The 19,953-nt window shown below is 37.9% G+C and overlaps 1 protein-coding gene across 1 annotated transcript in view; it reads left to right on the top strand.

Annotated features, from left to right (window-relative positions):
* Positions 1 to 19,953, top strand: part of OTOGL (otogelin like) — a 97,497-nt gene that overhangs the window by 12,858 nt on the left and 64,686 nt on the right. Inside the window, exons 9-23 of the mRNA XM_075057983.1 lie at positions 1,788 to 1,918; positions 2,524 to 2,630; positions 4,930 to 5,036; positions 5,718 to 5,843; positions 6,548 to 6,656; positions 6,911 to 6,957; positions 8,286 to 8,431; positions 9,991 to 10,114; positions 11,777 to 11,954; positions 12,899 to 13,023; positions 14,803 to 15,012; positions 15,807 to 15,972; positions 17,092 to 17,166; positions 18,310 to 18,362; positions 19,048 to 19,210. Of these exons, the coding sequence (XP_074914084.1) occupies positions 1,788 to 1,918; positions 2,524 to 2,630; positions 4,930 to 5,036; positions 5,718 to 5,843; positions 6,548 to 6,656; positions 6,911 to 6,957; positions 8,286 to 8,431; positions 9,991 to 10,114; positions 11,777 to 11,954; positions 12,899 to 13,023; positions 14,803 to 15,012; positions 15,807 to 15,972; positions 17,092 to 17,166; positions 18,310 to 18,362; positions 19,048 to 19,210 (1,867 nt within the window). The remainder of the gene's footprint in view (positions 1 to 1,787; positions 1,919 to 2,523; positions 2,631 to 4,929; positions 5,037 to 5,717; positions 5,844 to 6,547; positions 6,657 to 6,910; positions 6,958 to 8,285; positions 8,432 to 9,990; positions 10,115 to 11,776; positions 11,955 to 12,898; positions 13,024 to 14,802; positions 15,013 to 15,806; positions 15,973 to 17,091; positions 17,167 to 18,309; positions 18,363 to 19,047; positions 19,211 to 19,953) is intronic.

Raw genomic sequence — 19,953 nt, 5'->3', positions numbered from 1 at the left:
TGATATCTAATAATGGAGAAAAATGGAATTTGAAGGAAATAATGAATTCACACGATCTCTAAAAAATAGTAATTTCAGTGTCTTTAAATGTTTTATCTGTTATACAAGACTTCCAGCTCTTAGCTTTATTTCCAGAGCTACATTTCTTCACCATCATAATTTCTTTTAGAATTTTTCTTTATCAGAAATGATAGTATCACTGTAGTGTACAATGGAGAGCACTATGAATCATTTTGACCTTGAACCAGTTGTATAACATGGTGCCTTGACTCTGTGCAAATAGAAAGCATGAAGTTCTGATACCTTCACAAGAACAGACTGCTAATTCAAATTACTTCTAAGCCACAACATTTTTTTAAGTGTTTCCAAATCTTGTAAATCATTTGGCATGATGATTTATCTCCCCCAGCTAAACTACTTCCCGCAGTAGCATAAGCAAAGCTCTTACATCTATCCTGAGTCTTCCAGAGTCTGAATGCTCTTTATTTGCAATACCCCAAATAAATAAGTTGCTGAGAAGCATGTAATACTCCATTTCAAAGCACAGTTTGAAAACAAACTCCGTTTCTGTTTCCTTACCTTCATCTTTAATGGCATCTTTATACTGCTTTAATATACAAGGCTGTATCTGTGTATAGAACTGGTTCAAGGACAATGATTTTATTTTGTGGCATTTTTTAAGGACTTAAAATTTTTTTCAAGCCATATTGGAATGTATATAAAATATTTTTAATGCTTTTGTAGAAGCAGAGTTATGTCAACAGGTTTACCTCTAGATGAAAACCCATTTTTTTATGTTTGGGAAGGGGTTTCTGTGTAAAGAACTATTCTCTCAGAGAGGGAGAAATGTTTTAAGTCTCCCTGGCTCTTAAGTAAAATAGACTGGTGGTTAGGATCTTATCTTTGTTTATTTGTGGAGACCCAAGTACAAATATCTGATTAGTGTGCTTTGGGGCTTTCCACATTGCAGAGTGTCAGACTTTGTACATCGTGTGCTAGAAGAAGCTAGATTAAGCTTTGGATAGTACAGCTCTGTGAAAAAAAACCCTGTAGCTGATTTCATTTCAGTACCCTATCTCCTAACCATGCATAGATATAGATAACCGTAGCATAGATACCAATTACTGTAAGGTTCTTCAAGGTGGAGGCAATATGCCCTTTTTAACATACTTAAGAACATAGAGAAAAGTTAATATTTAGTTCTTACTGCAAAAATATGGAAAGTTTGGGTCTGTTTCTTTACTGCCAACCTTGTTGTATGTTCATGTATCTTCCTCAGCCTGTTGCCATTACTTCCAGTCACGCATCTCGTTCATGAATTCTCCCATGGTCATGCTGTGAGGAGAGCTGGGCATGTAGGGGTGTGTTTGTTGTAGGGCTTTTCTGCAGCGAGGGAAAAGGATGGAGATAATAGTGCTAACTGACCTTTGTGGAACATGATGAAAGCCTTAAATTGTTTTAAAGAAATGTATTTTTTTCTGAAGTATTCAATGCATTACGCTTGTCCTTATTTGTGTATTTGTTATAAAATTGTCAGTGATTGCACTTAGAAAAACTCCAACCATCACCTTGTCATACATTTTTTTAATCTTTTCATTTAAATGTAGTATAAAATACTACCTAAAATTAAAAAAGAAAAATATTTTTCAGCACCACCCGTACTCTGAGCATATCTGTATCTGAGATAATGAACATATTGAAACACTACCAGAAATTTCCAAGGTGTCTTTTGTGTTTGTGTTGACAATATTTTTTTGCCTGGATGCTCTTCCAATGTTTTCATACAGTAGGTGAATATACAGAAGACATTGCTGAATTTGCAAATAGCTGGGTTGTGCAAACCTCAGATGACATAGCTTGTGTACCTACTGCCTCAGATTTTTCCAGTCCTTGCCCAGCTGATGCAGAATTCACTGAGGTAAATCAATCACGTTATATGTATATTCTTAATCTTCACTGCCTCGTGATGGTACGAGAATCTAGCAATATACACCATGTTGAAAAAAGTCTTAAATCCATTCAGGCTTTGAGAAAGGGAAGATTCAGATCAAGACTGTTGCTAGTGAATGTCTGAAGGTCTTCGGATGTTTAGCTTAAAAGTACAAAGGCTCAGATAGGATGTGCCAAGTGGCACAGGTCTGCTGGCAGAGCTCTTCATTGCTGCATTAAACTTGACTTCAGCTTCCAGTCCTGGCATCTTATACCTTGTTATTTTGGAAATTGTGAAATACTTTAGAAGTAACATTCTCAGCTCCTGCATTGACACAAAATGCTTTTTTTGTCATTTCACACTCTTTCATCCCCACTGGTTTAGGAGCAGTATGCAATCAAGCCAGCTTAGGCAGAGAGGAAAAATTTTAGGAAGAATAAAAAGGAGACATAATAATGAATTGAGAGTGTGAAATTCTCATATTTTAATGGGGATATAAAGGACCTCAGATTAGGGAAGGAAAGCTAAAAAGAATTATGCTTGTTCAGAAAGTATTTGCTAACTGTTGTTTACTGATTCTCCTTAATGTGCAGGACGTATTCTTCAAGTGCCAAATATTCCTACAGTTTCCTTTTCTCAGCTGTCATGAAAGCATAGATCCGTATTCTTATATTTCTAGCTGTATGAATGATCTTTGCAGGTAAGACTGGAGTTCTTGTGTATTTATTTTTGACGTGTGAAATGAATGCTCACTATTTTGTTTGAGACCAGAGCTGAGCAGTATTGAGGGAAGTTAGAAGGAACCAAGTTCAAAATGAAAGAGATGATGTTTCTCTGTGGGTGTTTTAGTGTGGAAACAAAGGGCACAGAACCAGCCTGCCAAGGGATATTTTGATTGCTAAAGGTTTACATGGATTCAAGGAAATACTAGACAAATACATGGAAGAGAAATCCATGGAGAATCACTAATGACAAAAGAAGAGCGGCTAAAAAAACCCCCAAAAACCTGAAATCTGCATCTGGAGGTCCTGAATCAAAAATACATGGAGATGATACTAGGGGAAAATATCAATGATACTGGAGGAGCTGGACCATTTGTCTGACACAGTCGGACTGTTTATATGAGCAACCACTATGGTTCAAATCAGTAGAATTTTTCAAAATTGTTTTATTTATGTAAATTCAGAGTTGTCAAAAGAAATTCAACTCTCATTGGTTTTGGTGGGAGTTACAGCCCCTCAGCTGCTGGCTTTATATGCAACCTGGTATTTTTCCCTTGGTTCTCCAGATTCCTCTTTAGTTCTTGTCATTCAAATTAAACTGGTGCTGCAGAGTGTAATTGAATAGATGACTGAGCAGTGTACCACTTCCTTTTTAGTGTGGTTTTAAATTAAGAAGTAATTGTCATAAACAGCAGGATTTTTACCAGATAGTATTATGGCCTTCTCAGAGTGTCATCAATTTAATCAAAAACATACAGAAAGGATCACAAGACTAAAAGTAAGAATCACTCAGTATAATCCATTACAACTTGTTAGTTAATTTCTGATTAATTTTTGGGTTTCTGCTTTACCATAAAGTCAGGATGGAAGAATTTGTGTTTGTGGGCAAATCTCCAAAGTGCGCTTCCTGAAGTTTATGGTCTGTACATTGATTTCACTCAGAGAAGAGATGAGTTGCCTCTGTATGGTCTCTTTGTAACTCAGGAGTCTATTGTGACTTTTTTTCTTAGCAAAAGAAGAATAATGAAAAGCAAATTTTCAAATGTGATATTGAATCAGTGTCACGGTGTTAAGGCAGATTTGATTTTTGTCAACAGGCATATGTGCATTGATGTGAATTTTGTGAACATTAAAAACCTTGAAGGAAGTTTTTGTGTCTCAGAATCTCATTAATTTAGGCTTATTTTGTTCATAAAAGAGACCTCTCTTCTCGTGGCTTAGTGTCGGTTTATGAAGTTTTTTGTGGGGCCATAGCATATGCCAAGTATTCTTTCTATTAAAACCCATTTAATTGGATTAGATAAGGAGAGCTGGAGAGACTCTGATCACTGTAACAAAGAGTATAGTGGTGTTTGATTTGATAACAGATGTGTTGAAAGCAGAATACAAACACAATGTAATATATTCTTAAGACTATTAATTTTGGAAGCATGATCTTGTGTGCTGAAAGACAAACTCAGCTGATCTGTCACAGTCATGTTTATAATAAAATGTTGTGTTATGACTAGTTCATTTTGGCATCAAGTCCTCCACAGGGAGTGATGAGAGTTGTTGGACTTTCACAATAACAAAAGGTTGGTGGTATCTTACCTTATGTGACTTATATCTGAATAAAATTTGAGCTTACCTGAACACTGATGAATGGTTTTTTTACTTGATCCTGGCAAAAGCGCAATGTACAGCTTCTTCTGTATAGAATAAGGCAGAGATAATGACTTTGCCCAAGGTCACGCTGTAAATCCCTGTGCCTGTCTACAGTATTCACGGGATAATGCTTCTGGTGCCAAGCACTTCAGCACAAGTTCAGGAGTCCACTAACGGGGTTGTTCTTGCCCAAGTTCAAGGACTGACAGGCAGTTGGAAACTTGAACTTGTTACTTGGACCAGAATGTCTTTTATCAGTGTAGGTCAGAGTTTCCACATCATGCAGGAATCAGAGGGCCTGAGACATGGATCTTGAGACTGTTGAGTTGTCCGTTGTCTTCAAGACAAGATGATGTTTCTCTTTCACCATAAGCAGCATTTATCTTTTTTGTAATAAATTAGTGGTTTTGTTCATTGTGGTAATATTAAAATGAAATAACTTCTTGTGACATCAAATGATAAAAACACAACAGTGTATTCAGTATAGCTCGTTCCTTTTCCTAGTATTTTCACTGTGTGCTGTTATGACTGAGTGGTGTCAGCTATGTGTGAAGTATCCTGTGCAGTGTCCTGTGGCAGAGATTTGTAGAGGGATTTGAGTTCCTTGATTAGTCTCTTGTTTTATTATTTCAGAGTGGATGATGATGAAACGTACTGCAGGGCAGTGACAGAGTACGCTAGAGCATGCTCTCACGCTGGGTCCCCGGTGCGGGACTGGAGGGATGACTTTCCTGCCTGTAGTAAGACTCTTTAATAAAGCATACTATGTGACCTTTGAGATACCCCGTATATTCATTTCAAATACTTGCATCTTGACAACATTTGTCACTATAGGACTCAAACGTGATACTGAAGTAGATCAGCCAGCTTCACTATTGCTGGCAAACAATGAAGTCAATGACTTGCTAGAGGAATAGTTTAATTGCACTGTGATCTGATCTAGATCCATACAAAATTCATGTTTCCACAGATTGCTTGAAAATTCATGTGTGCTGATCATATTCTGTGGAGATCTGATGTTGCCCCTCTTCCCAGATGACCTTTCAGCCTCTACTGGCCCTATAAACAGAATTAATACAGTTAATCCAGCTCTTCTAGTTATCACCATCCCCCATCAATTGCAGTTTAGTCTCATGCACAAGACTTTGAACTAACTGAGATCTGAGCACATGTTCCCCTGCCACAGAAACTGTAACTTCTTTTGGAGGGGTGATCTAAGAATTTGGTAAAGAAAGACTTAAATACTGATGAGAGATTCACCACAGTTCATCAGTTAAAACCTCTCCAAACAATCCATTTTACTTGACCTGAGTAATTACCTATACTAGAAGCACTGCACAACTGTTTATTTGAGAGAGAGGGTTCTCCAGTATGGAAAGAGAAATTGCACTAATGTTCAATCTACCATGTATTTTTTCTAGCTGAGAAGTGTGAAGACAGCTTTGTACACCGTGACTGTATCAGTTGTTGTCCACCAACCTGCACGTTTGAAAAAGATTGTCTTGGCAGCAACCTACACTGCTTAGATGGCTGTTACTGTCCAGATGGTAAGTACTATTAATTTTATGTAAAAAAATGTGTAAAGCTAATATCCAACATCATACTAAAGTTGCCTAAATAGACTGTGCTTAAAGGTAAAGCCTGAAAATATGGATATTGTAAATTCTGGTCTTGCAGTTGTTATTCTCACTGTGATTCTTTCTTTTATTGTGTTCTAAACATTTCTCTAGAATACAAAGGTGGCTCAGAATGAAATATCACTTAAAAACTGGAGCCATCACTAATGCTTGCTACAATAAGATATTGCATATATTTAATCCACTTTATTTGAATTATTCCAAAATCTACTGAGGTTTTGTTTAAACAGAATGTGTCTTATGCTCTGTACAAGAAAACAAACTTCCTGAGACCTGTACTCAATAAAAATCAGGAATTGGACTACAAACCGTCCTGTTCTAGAAGGACTAAAGATTATGTCATCTCAGAATCTTTTAATTTTTGAGTCCGTACAGTTTTACATGCTTAAGGCAGACATTTTTCTTAAGGCAACTATTCAGAGTGACAATTACTTTGAGAGAGCTTCACTGTTCATCACTCTGAGCTCTCTGCACTCACTGGGTGACTCTTTTTGCTGGTTCCTGGTGAGATCACCTTCTGGCAGATTTGAATGTTTGAGTCAGATGGGGGAAGAGCAGTGATCCGGAGTTCGTTAATTTGTTTTTTATCTCATTTATTAACTTCCCTCCAATAGGTCTCATTATGGAAAATGGAACTTGTATCTCTGTGTCGAATTGTCCTTGTATTTATCATGGAACTGCCTTCCCTGTAGGCTCAAAAATTGAACAAGAATGTAGCAACTGGTATGTGAAAGCCTCACGTCTGTGTTTCCTCTCTCTGTTACTGCTGCCCATAGTTAGTTTAACGTCATAGTCACGCTTACATTTTAAGGAATAGTTAGTATCTATGTTTTACAGTCTGGGCCCTGTGTATCACTAAAATATGCAGGCTATTCTATGGAAAGGGTGAATTCAAGACATATTAATTAGCTCAAAGCTGCTCTTTTTGCTAAAGATCAGAACACTGAACTTCTGTGTTTTGTGATTTTTCTTTTTAGTATTTGTATCGGTGGCATTTGGAACTGCACTGATCATGATTGCCCAGGTATCTGTGTTTCATTATTCTTTTCAGTCCTCAGTGAACATAAGAGATAAACTTTTCAGAACACAAGAGAACCAAATATGATCCAAAGGCTTGGGATGCTAATTTAAGAAGAAGGATTAAGCCAGAGGGACGTTGAGAGTAGCAGTGTGCCAGCTGGGGTGAAGCTGTTAACTGCCTGACCATACTCATCTTACCTTTTCCCATTTGTTTCCCTGACTCAGTGTGTTACATCCACCTCTTGTTTCTATCTCCTGCTTACGGTCTATGTTCTTTGGGGCAGGCAGCTTATTTCTACTTCCTGTGCAGTACCTAGGCCAGGTATAAGGATCTCCTCACTTCTAGGTGCAATTGTATGCAAACAATAAGAAAAACATCATTCTGATGCTCAGTGTGCTGTAGTTTCTCCCTTGTAACAGCAGTTCACATTTGGATAATGATCCTTATCTTTAAAGATTACATGTCTCTGTAATGAGTTACTCAGAGGAACATGCAGTAGTTGGGTAGTGAAACTTCCCTGACAGTTCTGTGTCTTAGACAAGATTATACTGTGAAACTTGTGAAAGAGACATTTTTTTTACAAATTAAGGAGCCCACTCTGAATGAGGTAATAAACAAGGCTTAAGAGGTTACTAAGCAAGGCTGGACAGGGTGGACCTGTAGTGTAAAACAGTTGACACTGAGAACCACTTGTGTGTGTTGTGTGTGCGTGTAGGGGGTTAACTATGACTAGTCTGGTCCAAAGGACTAAATGCCTGTTAGTGGGAGCAGGTTAGATGTGCTCCCACAGAGCACCTCCTGCAGTAATCACAGACAAAAATAAATCTAGTTCATGTGTTCTGGCACTGCCCTATGATGTGAATGAAAGTGTGGTAAGTGGGGATGCGCTGGAAACTTGCTTCAACAGTGCACTCCTGGTCTGAACTGAAAAATGAATATAGTACCTAGAAGGAAGGAGAAAGAAGCTTGTCCTCTTTCACACTCCGTCATGCGAAAAGACAATGAGAAGAAGATTCTAGGAAACTTCAGAGTTGTAATACAGAGAAAACTCTTTTGTATTTTAGAGAACTCATGACGCAAAGGCATCTCATCTCGATAGAACCAAAGGGTGCTGCACATCGGTGTGTGCAATACGAGATGGTATCTGATGGAAATAGGTGTATGTAACATATTTTATTTCCAAATGCTGTAATAGCTAGGTAGATTAATGTTAGCCTGGATTATGTGCTTAGAAATAAGGAGAAGGTTTCTTATTTATCTCTCTTCCATCATTTACAGAATAATGACACATTCTTATGCAAGTGAACATTCTTTATTCTTTTTCTCTCAAGCTGAGTGCTCCATCACAGGTAGTTCTCATTTCACGACATTTGATGGACGTCATTTTACCTTTCTTGGGATTTGCCAGTACATTTTGGTAAAAGGCACTGGAAAAAACAAATTCACAATCACTTTACAGAAAGCACCTTGTGGACAGGTAAGTCACGTTTTTGTTGAACATTCACAACAAATGTGTCCATTCATATTTCAGGCAATTTTGTACAGGTTCTACTGTAAACTACCAGGTTATGTTTAACTGAAAATATAAATTGAAACCATTTTACATGTTTTTTGTAAGTGGTGGTATTGCTACATATTGTATTGCCCTTTGTAAAATCAATTGCATCTTTAGAGGGATAAAGTCTACAGAGTTATTCATTTATGCACATTAAACAAGTATATACGTCTTTGGTTATGGTACACACAGATGTCTTAGGCTTTAGAAAAGCTCTTGCTGGCAGCACTGAACAGGTTTAATACACTGCTAGTTAGGCAAGATTTTTTTTTTTTGGTAGCTTTAGCTTTTTTACTTGATATGTTATAGCATATTTAATTTGTGGGAACAATGCCTTTTAGAAAACTATTGAAGAGACTAGCCACCACACATATTTGTTTGAAAGTATTTTGGCAGGTATCCAACAACAGGCTTTACGAATACAGGTGCTTATAAAAAGTACTTATCTGCGAGACTGGATTTAATGATGTTATTAGTCACCTAGGCTCTCAGGAGAAGGGCCTCTGAGACTATGACTCACAGCTGCCCACGTGCTGAGGGCTGAGATGCCTGAACTCATCAGCATGGAGTGATGCACTGAAGCTGCTCAACTATAGGACTGTCTCTCATGTCCCTTCAAAAGCTAGACTATAAGCTGGTGCCTCTGCTTTTTTTGTAAGCACCTCCTTCTGCATAGATGTTGAGGTTTTTCTGTATTTCAGGTGGCCTCAAGCATGAAATGATTGGTTAGGTAGCCACTGAGAGACAAGGATGCTACTGGAAATGACCTTAGCATGACTCTAGGCACGTTGGGAAGTTTCTGGGTGAAAACATAGTGGCCCTGGGGAGCATAAGATGCTTGGTTTAAGCTGGTTATGTGTCACCTTTTGTTAGGTACCTAGGTTCATAAATTCTGCCCGGATAGCGCTCTAAAGTGATGGGTGTGAGTTAGTTTATAACTCACCATTTTTTGATAGTCAGATATTTATGAATTATTGTAGTATAATTCGGGAGAAATTATATCCTTTTGGTCTGTAGTCATCATGAATACATTTCAAGGCAAGAAGCACCTTCATGTGTACAATAGTTTCTTTCCCCCTGCATTTGGGCTCTGGTTACACCAGCTTTCCATAGACGGGGTCAGACTCTTGCTCAAACACTGGTTAACGCAGCAATGAGGAGTACCCAGGGTGGCCATGCAAATATGGCCTTTTGAATGCAATATCAGTACTTGGGGATCTCTGCCCACTTACTACTAGACTGCCATAATAGCTAAAAGGCATTCTCCTTGCTCTTATATGCAATGTTTTATTATGTTCTACATAGAATTTTGGGTGCTCTATTTAATGCTTTGAGTGATAGTTTACAACTGATTTACCTGAAGACAGTTCTGGTATTTCCTTTCTATACAACTGTTTTTTCCCCTGTTTGTTTGTTTTTGCTTTCCATGGTAATATTAATGTCTTCGCCTGTTTCTGATGGTGAAACTTGTTTCTACTTAGAACTTTGACCACGCCTGCATTGAGTCTATAACACTAGTTCTTGAAGATGATGTGAGCAAACAATTAACACTCACGAGATATGGTCAAGTCCAAACTGGCCCTAACCAAGTTTTTAACCTTAATGGTAAGAAGTGCATGGAGTAGAATTTTAGCAGGGTTCACATTCTTTCTTTTAATAATACCTGTCTATGAAAAAGGAATTTCTTCAAACCACTTATGAAATGTACAATCACTTCTTATGACCTTAGTAATAGTTCTAGAAATGTACTTTTTCAGCCTGTGAAATGAACTCCTTCATTATGCCCTCATTTCTTTGCATTTCTTATCTTGCAGAGTACCTAGAATTCCACTCATTTTGTTTGTATTTAGGGGGGAGGAGGTAAGGAAAAGAAGGGAGGTGAAGAGAGGTTGGAAGTCATCTTGATGTTGATGTTAGGGTCTAGCTTGATTAAAGCTTTTTGGAATACATGGCATGGAATAGAATCCATGTGCTCTATGGGATCTACATTGCTTTCAGTGCTGACTTATGTTGTGATTTCAGGCAGGTTAATTCACCCTTTTGGAAAGGATAGTAAAATAAAGGAGCCTTAAAAGGATGTTATAAAATTAAGCATTGAAAGTGGAAATGATGTTGCTAAATTTTGTATCTTACAGTGATCATAGTAAATTCTTACTGGATTTTTAGTCTCTTTCTGAAAGAGTAAAGTGGGAGTTCCCTTTTCCTTTCCCAGCCTCTGGCAAAACAGCTTTTAGGGAGTTCTGTGCTGGTGGTTGAAGCTATGTCTTTTCTTCATTGAATTTTTCCAGTCACAGTTCTGCTTTTGGCATTCACAGCTTCCTATGGCAATGAGTTTCATAGCTCAGTTGTACTTTCAGTTATGTTGACAGTTCTGCTTCATAATTTCATTGATAATTTCATTTTATGTCTTTTGAATCAGTCCCTATTCACTTTCTTCTCTCTTTCCATAGTCTGGGACAAATATAATCTATGACAAATATTTTGGTGTCACATTCTTGATAGTTGGGTGTATCTAGTAAGGCTTATCAGCTAAGACCATCTTTAAGCTCACATAAGCATTTTATCAGCCTCTTCTCAGTTTATGCAACTAACTGTGTGTGTGCGTGTGCGCGCACACAAGTAGGGGCTGCTGGTGAAGGTAGATCTGCTTTAAGCCTGCAGCTGCAAGTAGCCCAACAATGTGTAGCAAATGAATGCTGTGACTGTGAAATTTCCATTTCCTCACATAATGGATTTGCTGGGAAGGAAAGCTGGGAATTTGATAGGGCCTTAGTTCACATACAGTCTAAGGAAGGAGCTATACTGATGTCATATCAATAGCAGTAAGAGAGAACCTTCTATCTAAAGATTGCAATACGCTTTACAGACATCTGTTAATTAATCTTATAAGATCCCTGGAGACTAAGAAACAAGTGGTTTCTTGTCTTGTCTTCTCATTGCCAGAGGCATGCGGTTGCATTTGTTTTCTCTAAAAAAAATGAAATGTGAGAGTGATTTCTGGATAACTCACAGGTACAGAAAAGTGAGAGATTTTTTACTATCGACAGTAGCTGCAATTCCTGATTTGTGTTGCTAATGAAAAAGATATGTAGTCTCATAAATTCGGATAGAGAATGGGTGAGGTTATTTGGCTGCAGGTGGGGTTGTGCATAGTTTCTCACTTTATTTATGAGTTTTCAAAATCTATTTTGTTTAAGGGGTAAACCAATACAACCTGGAAATTGGATTTCAGTGACTTCGTTTTTCTTTTTCTTTTGCTATATGCAGGTGCTATTGAAATTCAGAATATATCTTCTTTCTTTGTTCAACTGAAAACTAGTTTTGGTTTGAAGATACTGTTTGCTAAAGATGGAGAGAGGATCTATGTTCAAGTTGATGTTGGCTGGAAGAGAAGAACCTTAGGACTATGTGGAACTTACAATGGGAATTTAAGAGATGATTTTCTGTAAGTTGCATATTGTACATTTAGACTGTACATTTAGACAAGTCAAAAGTTTTGTTGAATGTAATCATCTGATTATTTCATTTCATTAACATGCTCATACTTTGTTAAACTAACCAATACAATATCTCTTAATTAACATGAAAATGTTAGTCACTTTTTAAAATACGAAACTCATAAATTTAGCTAAGTCATTCTAAGCTGTTTAGCTAAATAATCCTAGAAAACTACCATATTATTTATAGAAGTTCTGGATGATGATATTGCTTGAATGCACATTTTTTCCTCCCTGCTGCTCCCCTATCATCAGAACAAATACATGAGCACTGACAAAAAGAGTGGATGATAGTACTAGTATCATTCTTATCTGATTAACACTTACTACTGCTTCATTTTTTTCCCCCACATCAAGTTTTAGTGGGAAAAAATCTAATTCTGAACCACAGGAATGGTTTAATTACAAGGGCACACTTTCCTTATTCTTTTACTTCCTTTCCTCCGAAGTTCCTCAAGCTATAATATCACAAAACTTTTCTAGCAATAACAAATGCTTTTGAAATCCTTGGTGAAAAACAGCACCAAAATGCAAACGGCCCCCCTCTAGAACACTGAAATTAGCTAACAGGTCAAATTTTTGACATTTCACTGGATGAATGTACTCCAATAAGGCCAAATTTTCCTCTCATTAATGCCTCCTCCATCTGATTTCAGAGTACTTGAGTTAAGCGTGAGGGCAGACTTTGAGTGTAAGAATATTTTTGCATGAGTAAAATATTGAGGAAAAAGCTTCACATGTCTCTTCTTTTATAACTCAGGTGGAAATTCTTTTGACACATTGAATGTTCAATGTGACTGTGCACCTAAGGCTTTTTGATGTACTTGTATCCTCACAAATGTAATCCATAAGGTCAGCAGGATGCTTACAGTGTTGATCTTTTCCTTTTCAGTTCTCCAGCAGGGATGATAGAAGGGACCCCACAACTTCATGCCAATGCATGGAAGGTTTCCTCAGCTTGTTCTGTGCCTATCAATATTCCTGTGGTTGATCCCTGCAATGTTAATCAGCAAAATGGTATGTTTGCACACAGGAGTCTGGAATTAGCTGTATCTTATTATTATGGGACATTTTTTGTTTTCTCCCTGAATGAGTTGCACATATATGTATTTCAACTTCAGTTTTAGATGTGCACTCTTCCTTTCCTTTTTCTTTTTTGGCAAAGACAATTCTTTCCATACATTTAGCATGTAAAATGAAGTCCTTTGTAAATACAAGCTTAGATGATCATTTAATGCTGGGTGTATTGGGCGTGAGTCCTAAATTCTGCTGTCTAATATATGTGCAGAGTGCTAGGCAGAAAATTGTCTGCAGTCCCGTGTATTATGCCAGTCAAGAGGAATGATGTGATGCACATTTGTAGATTGACAAAGAAAGTACAGGAGACAGTGCCTTGTCAAGGATCAAAAGTCCTATCTCTGGCTTCTCTATGCTTGTTGCATTAAAAGTTTCCTTATCCTCTATCTATGCTTTCTGACCCAAACTGATGCAAACAACCTGAGATCCATGGATTTGTTCAAATTCCTGAGTAAAGATTTAGTTTTGGCTGGTTGATGTGCCTATATTTTGCGTTGAACTTTCACTGTCTCCTCCTTTCTTTTCAATTAATGAAGACAATGGGCAGACAGTAGTTGCCAATTCTGTCAGAATTTAGATTAATGTTTTTAAAGTTTCAGACATAAGGCCTCACTAAGGATGTGGGATTTGGCCATATTTAGAGCCTGTGGGAGCAAGCCTAGAATAACCATAAACTTTTAAGAATCTGGGGCATTCTAAGACTTTTTATGTCCTTTAGCATTGGCTGTCTTCTAAAGCAGTGCATCTCAGCCAAGTTAGCTCTTTCCAAGATACTTCATGCCTCCACTGTACTTCCTCAGTGAAGGTGGAGTTTGACATAAATGTAAGCTGCTTAGAGCAGGAGGGTGGACTACATGAGCTTCTGAGGTCCCTTCCAGCCTGAATTTTCCTGTGATCCTATAATCATCACTGGAAAAAGCAGCCCCTGAGTAAGTGGTCCTGCCCCATGCTACCACCTGTGCTAAGCCAGCACAAGCATTTTTCCAGGTCTGTGGTGATCTTAATCTGATGAAACTAAAAAATAAATTATTGTTTGTTTGTTTACTTATTTTGTCAGGTTACTTTTCAACCAAGTCAAGTTCACTCTTTGAACCTGAGAGACTCCAGAAATCCTTGTGCCAGTGTGTGTGTATGTGGGAATGAACAGGGAGGGTGAAGGGTAGGGACACCCTTTTAGCAGCAGAATTGGCTTAAATGTGATGCGCACTGTGGTGTTCCTGAGATATTCCACCACGTGTGGTGGTAGTATGCTTCAGTGGTAGGAGGAGGGTCTGTTGGTGCTAGAAGGTATATATGGCCAGCTTGGGACCTGCATGTGCTCGAGCTCCAGTTTGCCGTGCTTCCTGGGTCCACATGCCAAGAAGTATATGGCCATTGCTGATTTCAAAGCTGAATGAAACATCAAGTAGGAAAAAACGTGTTCTAAGCTTTGGAGTACTCTTCTAACTAAATCTTTTGAAATATTATTTTGCCGTTTGAGTTTCCTGCACTACTAGAGGAAGGCATAACTGGTTTTATATAGTTATTTTTATGTTAAGTGGAGTATATTGTTGAGGGAGTTGCTTACAATACCAATTTTAAACTATAGAACTTTGCAGAAAGGCATTGTATACAAGTTTTTGTGGCACAACTGGCTATGTTTGGTTTTAATATTCAGTGCTATTCATTTGACTGTTATATTAAAATGGATCTGGCTAAAACAATGTCACCTTCTCTTAGCTGGGTATGCATCTCACTGTGATATCATCAATCAAGAAGTTTTTGCTCCCTGCCATGCCTACATCAGTCCAGGATTATACTACCAGCTATGCCGCTTCGATGCGTGCAAATGCGGAAGCAGCTGTTTGTGTAATGCTTTGGCACACTATGCTTATGTCTGTAGCAAGCACGGGGTCATCATTGACTTCAGATCTCATCTGTCTTACTGTGGTGAGTAACATTTGCAGAATGGAGTATCTTTTAGAATTGTGTAAAGTTCTACAAGTACCATTTGCTCCACAAAATACAGGTATTGACCTTTTTTGCTGGAAACTAGAATTGTGCCATGAGCTAATGGTATACTCAGGGGTGAACGCTAGTAGCCTTTATGTTAGGCATCTGAGTTGGGGAACCTGAGCTGCCTCACAGGGGGTGCCTGTACCTTTCCTTTGCCTACAGAGAGAATTTAAATTTCTGACTTTGAACTTGGAAGTCATACAGAAGTCTCTATTAGGCTAAAGTAGTTAGGGAGTGGCAGGAGCAGGGCTGTTCCCTAAGGGAAGGCAAGCCAGGGTGGCAGGGGCTCTCCAGGGCCAGCAGGGCAGGGTGGGCAGTGATTTGCCAAGTAGGATGTAGCAATGATTTAAAACAAGGCATTTCTAAACTGTAGAGTAATGCCCTAACCTTAACTGGACCATTCTTGCTCTCTTAGAAGCCTGAGTTACTAGGCAGACACACCTACCACACACACTTAACAGATATAAAGAATAGACACCTACTGCTTACAAAATAGACAATTCCAGCCAAGGAATTGCCCAACATAAACCCACCCGAATCTGAACAATTCTAACTTAATAAATCAGTAAAATAGCATATTTTTGTCATGCATTTTAACTCACCCCAGTGCAACAAGAGACCATTTTGCTTTGCTGTTTTGCACTCCCATAATATACTGCTTTTTTTTCCTATTTTTCACATTTGAAGAGTATGTTGTTCTCCCTTCTCTCTCCCTCTCTCTCCTCCAGCTGTGATGTGTCACAGTGGTATGCTTTATCATCAGTGCTCTTCTTTTTGTAAACACTCCTGTGCTTCACTTTCTATGGCAAATATCTGTGGTGATGACTGTGCAGAAGGATGTAATTGTCCTGATGGGAAGTATTTTGAAGAGTCGGTCAACTTTTGTGTATCAATGTAAGTCATAAGAAAATACAACATATGTGTAGGCACATTTTCCTCTTTCCAGCAAGATTTAAAGTAGTTTTTCTGCTGTTTCCATCAAGATGTAGACTGCCTAAACAGGATAGCAAGCCATATGTGAAGATTTCATATTCTTTTGTACTAATAAATCGTGGGGCCTCATCTGGTACTGTGTGTACAGCCATCTACTGCACTTGAGAGAAGATATGTCATACTGCTTTAGAGAAGGGTGCTGAAACTTTTTTAATTCATAGGAAAGCATTTTCACATGAAAACCTTGTTTTTAACACTTAAGAAAAAATGAGAAGGAATCTACATAGTAGCAATCCATAAAGTCAGGGATACTATGGAGAGAGTGGCTAGGAGTGTCTTTTTTCTGTCTCACAATACAAACCCATTCAGTTAAATGGAAGGAAATGGTCAATGAAAGGAAATAGTTTTTGTACATTGTGTACCAAAATTTTACAGCTTACCGCCATGGGGAGTTACTGAGTTCAGGTACTGAATTAAAAACTGGAATGAATATTTATGTAAATTTCAAGATTATACAGAGATATTGCTGTTCATCACGACATGTACTTTGGAAAGATCAGTAAAGTTCATACTGTAGGGATAAAGACTGTTTTAAACTGTTAAAGAGTTTGAGGTAACTTGGTATTCTCATATTTTTGCATGGTTTCTAGGGAATTCTGTTGCTACTTCCATCCCATCTGGCTCTTACCACAGACAGGGTTAATGGATTTTGCTATCGTAATTCCTCTGTCCCGTTATTTTGACAGTACTTTGAATGGGAACTACATGTTGCCTTACTACTCCTGTAACTGGGAAGAAAAACTCTTTTCTAGAAGACTAATGCACAGAAACAGCAAATAAATAATATGGAGATTGAGAAAAAACCCTGGTTTTGTTGAAGATGGCAGGAATTTTGCCACTGACTTCAATACAGTCAGAGCATCATCCTTTAGTTTTTGCCTTTAGAAGTATATTTTAAATATAAAGATTGAGCTAATGAATTATAAGGCCTGCTTAACATAATAGCTTGATAAATGGATTGCCCTGAAATCCCATTTTGTCTTGCTTTTGTATCTACATGCATAAATATTCTTTTAACAGATCTGCCTGTCATTGTCATTACAAGGGCAAAGCTCTCCAGCCTGGAGAAATCCTCCCTACGCCAACAGGCTCCTGGTAGGTTTGAGCACCAAGAGTTTTATCTTTCATGTATCACAGTTTGGATGCTACTCAAGAGTCTGAAATTTTTTTCACATAGAATGAAGGTCTATTGTATCAAGATTTTATTTTTGTTACACACTTAGTAAAAGGGAGTCTAATATAAGTTGGATTATGTACTTGCTTATTTTAACAACAGGATACCTGGAAAATTCTGTAAGCCAGGGACTAAAGAGTATCTCAAAACACACACATAGAGGTTGCAGTCCTGTTCTTAGACCTGGGGGCATTATGATAGCAATATGAGGTTAGTTTCGGAAGAATAAACAATGTGATTCTATTTTGGGGAGTATTTCAAACAAAGGCTTGCAGGGAGCTATGCTTGTGTCATTTTGTATTATTAATTCATGATGGAATCCTGACCTCACTGAAACAAGTGAGGAAACCTCCCAGGTTTAATGGTCAAACTTGTTCATTTTATAAGAAATGCACTCAACCTGCTGATTTAAAATCATGTCTGTGACTTGAGCATCAGGGTTGATTCTTGCTGAGGTCTTATATATTATAGTTGTTATAACTGAAGCTTGGTAATCATGTAGTTCAAGAGGTGAGAGAAGGGGCTTCATTTTTCTGCCACTGCTATGCCTCTGCAAAGCTTTGGTTTTTTCACAATTTTTTTTTAAAGGAAAATGAAAAATATGAGGACTAGGTTTATTGTCGAATGTGGTTTTTTGTAATTCTGTATTTTATCATAAAAAGAATGAAGCTGTGTATCTTAACATCCGTGCAACAGGAAATTTGCATGCTGTATCCTTCCATATTCACAAAGGCAGATAAGGTTTTGTGTTACACTGCCAGGACCCTGAATCACCTGGCCTTAAATTCCTCCAGAGGCTGACATACCCAGCTTCTTTTTTATTTTGGTGAATGTTAGACAATTAAATAGTACATAAACACCTTTGTGAGTTTGGGCCCTCATTACAGATCAGCGGCTAGAAAACACCAACAAAATATTGGTCAGAACTCATGCTTTTGGTTTTTAATCCTCCTTCTCCTGATTTCTGTTGTTTAAATTGGGTTAAATTGTATTATCTTTTTTTAACATGGTGGCTACAAAACATTTTCCCTTAGAATAGAGATGGGTGTGCTTTTCTTTTCCAGTCAGTGTTTGAATGGAACAGTGAAATGTATTGAAGCCACTACAGAAAATACAGGTAATTTACAGTCTTTTTTTCATATTACAGTTGCACAGAGGAAGTTTTTGACATTGAATAGTAATTTGGTTTTCTCCTCCTATGTATTTTCATTATGAGATATTTAACGTCATAATATATTTGAAATAGGAGCTTAGGAGCACACATTGGCTTGGTTTTTTCTTCTTCCTTTTTCTGTAGCACAAATTGTACTAAGTCACTTGGGAAATTAAAAAAAAAAAAAAATTACATGTGAGGTGTAGGTCAGCATGTTCTCATGGGAATACCTAAAATTAGGCTCACTATCCCTGTTTAGGAAGCCTTAAGATCTTGACTTCTAGTAAGTAAAATTTCTAATTAATTTCTAATGGATTTAGAAGAGATTTCAATACACTGAAAATTATGCCACTTCTAAAGATTCTGTCTACCTAAGGCATAATTACTCCACCTTTAAGAATTGGCTGTGTATCAGATCCAGATGCTTAATATTAAGTTTTCATCTTTTTTTTACATTAAAACATATATTAATTTTATATCACTGTAATATAAATGAAATTACAGACTTTTATTCAGATTGTATTCTTATGTGTACTGTAATGTAAGCTAACTGTGCATTAAAATAAATAGATTGCGAACAAAAACAAATAGAAAACCTTCAGTGTAAAAGAGCAGTTGATCTCATTTAACCTGCATTTTGCATTTGAAGTTCACATATGCCCTGAGGGAAAAATCTACTATGACTGCAGATCTCCTGTGCCTGGATTACCAGCAGCGGGTGTGAATTGCGGGATCTCTTGTGCAAACCTTGCCATGAACTTCTCCTGTGTTCCCTCACCACCCTGTGCAAGTGGCTGTATCTGCCCCCCTGGGTAAGTTTTGGCAGGACAACCTGGAGCACAAGCCATATACCTATTTTTCACAGTTTAACTCTGAACATTTTTTTTCTTTTTAAATTCCTGTGGTATCATACCTCTGATTTTGAAGCTACTGTTCTATAAATTTTTGCAGATGTAGAGTCACAGTTAAAAGGCCAACTTTTTCTTTTGTCTCTGAGAGCCCTTTTCTCCTTCCTACTGGTGTGAGGCTCCATGATATAATGATTTGTCAGTTGGAGTCCTACAGTTTCTCCATCCTGAGACCATGATTCCACTATCGCATGAGATACCCAGCTTGCTACCACTCCGATTGGCTGGTATTTGGGACTGTCTGGGGAGGAGATGACTCCCACCACTTGCGCTGTATATTTTATTTGAGTGTAGAAGCAAACATGACAAAAAATCATAATGTAAACCATCTGTGTTCCTTCTTACTGCCCAAATAATTGTCTCACCTAGACTTCTACTCAGGCTTACAGTATTGATGCCCAACCTGGGGCAGGGAGTGGGGGGGTTGCGGGCTGGATCCTGCCCTCTTCCCCATCATTCTCTCTGTCCTTCTGAACTCAACCAAAGTTTTTGTTTTCTCAGCTCATGAATTTGGATTTGGTGCCCAGAAACAGTCTGCTGAGCTTTGCAGGGGTCATATCAAAGTACAAGAGCTAAAAGCATTTGTTGTGAAGTTTCTGTCAGGATCACTCACTACTTCCTCCATCTGTTTCCATTCCTTCCCCTGA

The sequence above is a fragment of the Buteo buteo genome, chromosome 26, assembly GCF_964188355.1.
Source record: "Buteo buteo chromosome 26, bButBut1.hap1.1, whole genome shotgun sequence".
Classification (NCBI taxonomy): Eukaryota; Metazoa; Chordata; class Aves; order Accipitriformes; family Accipitridae; genus Buteo; species Buteo buteo.
The sequence above is the reverse complement of the archived record's forward strand: the minus strand, read 5'-3'. Positions and strand labels throughout refer to the sequence as shown.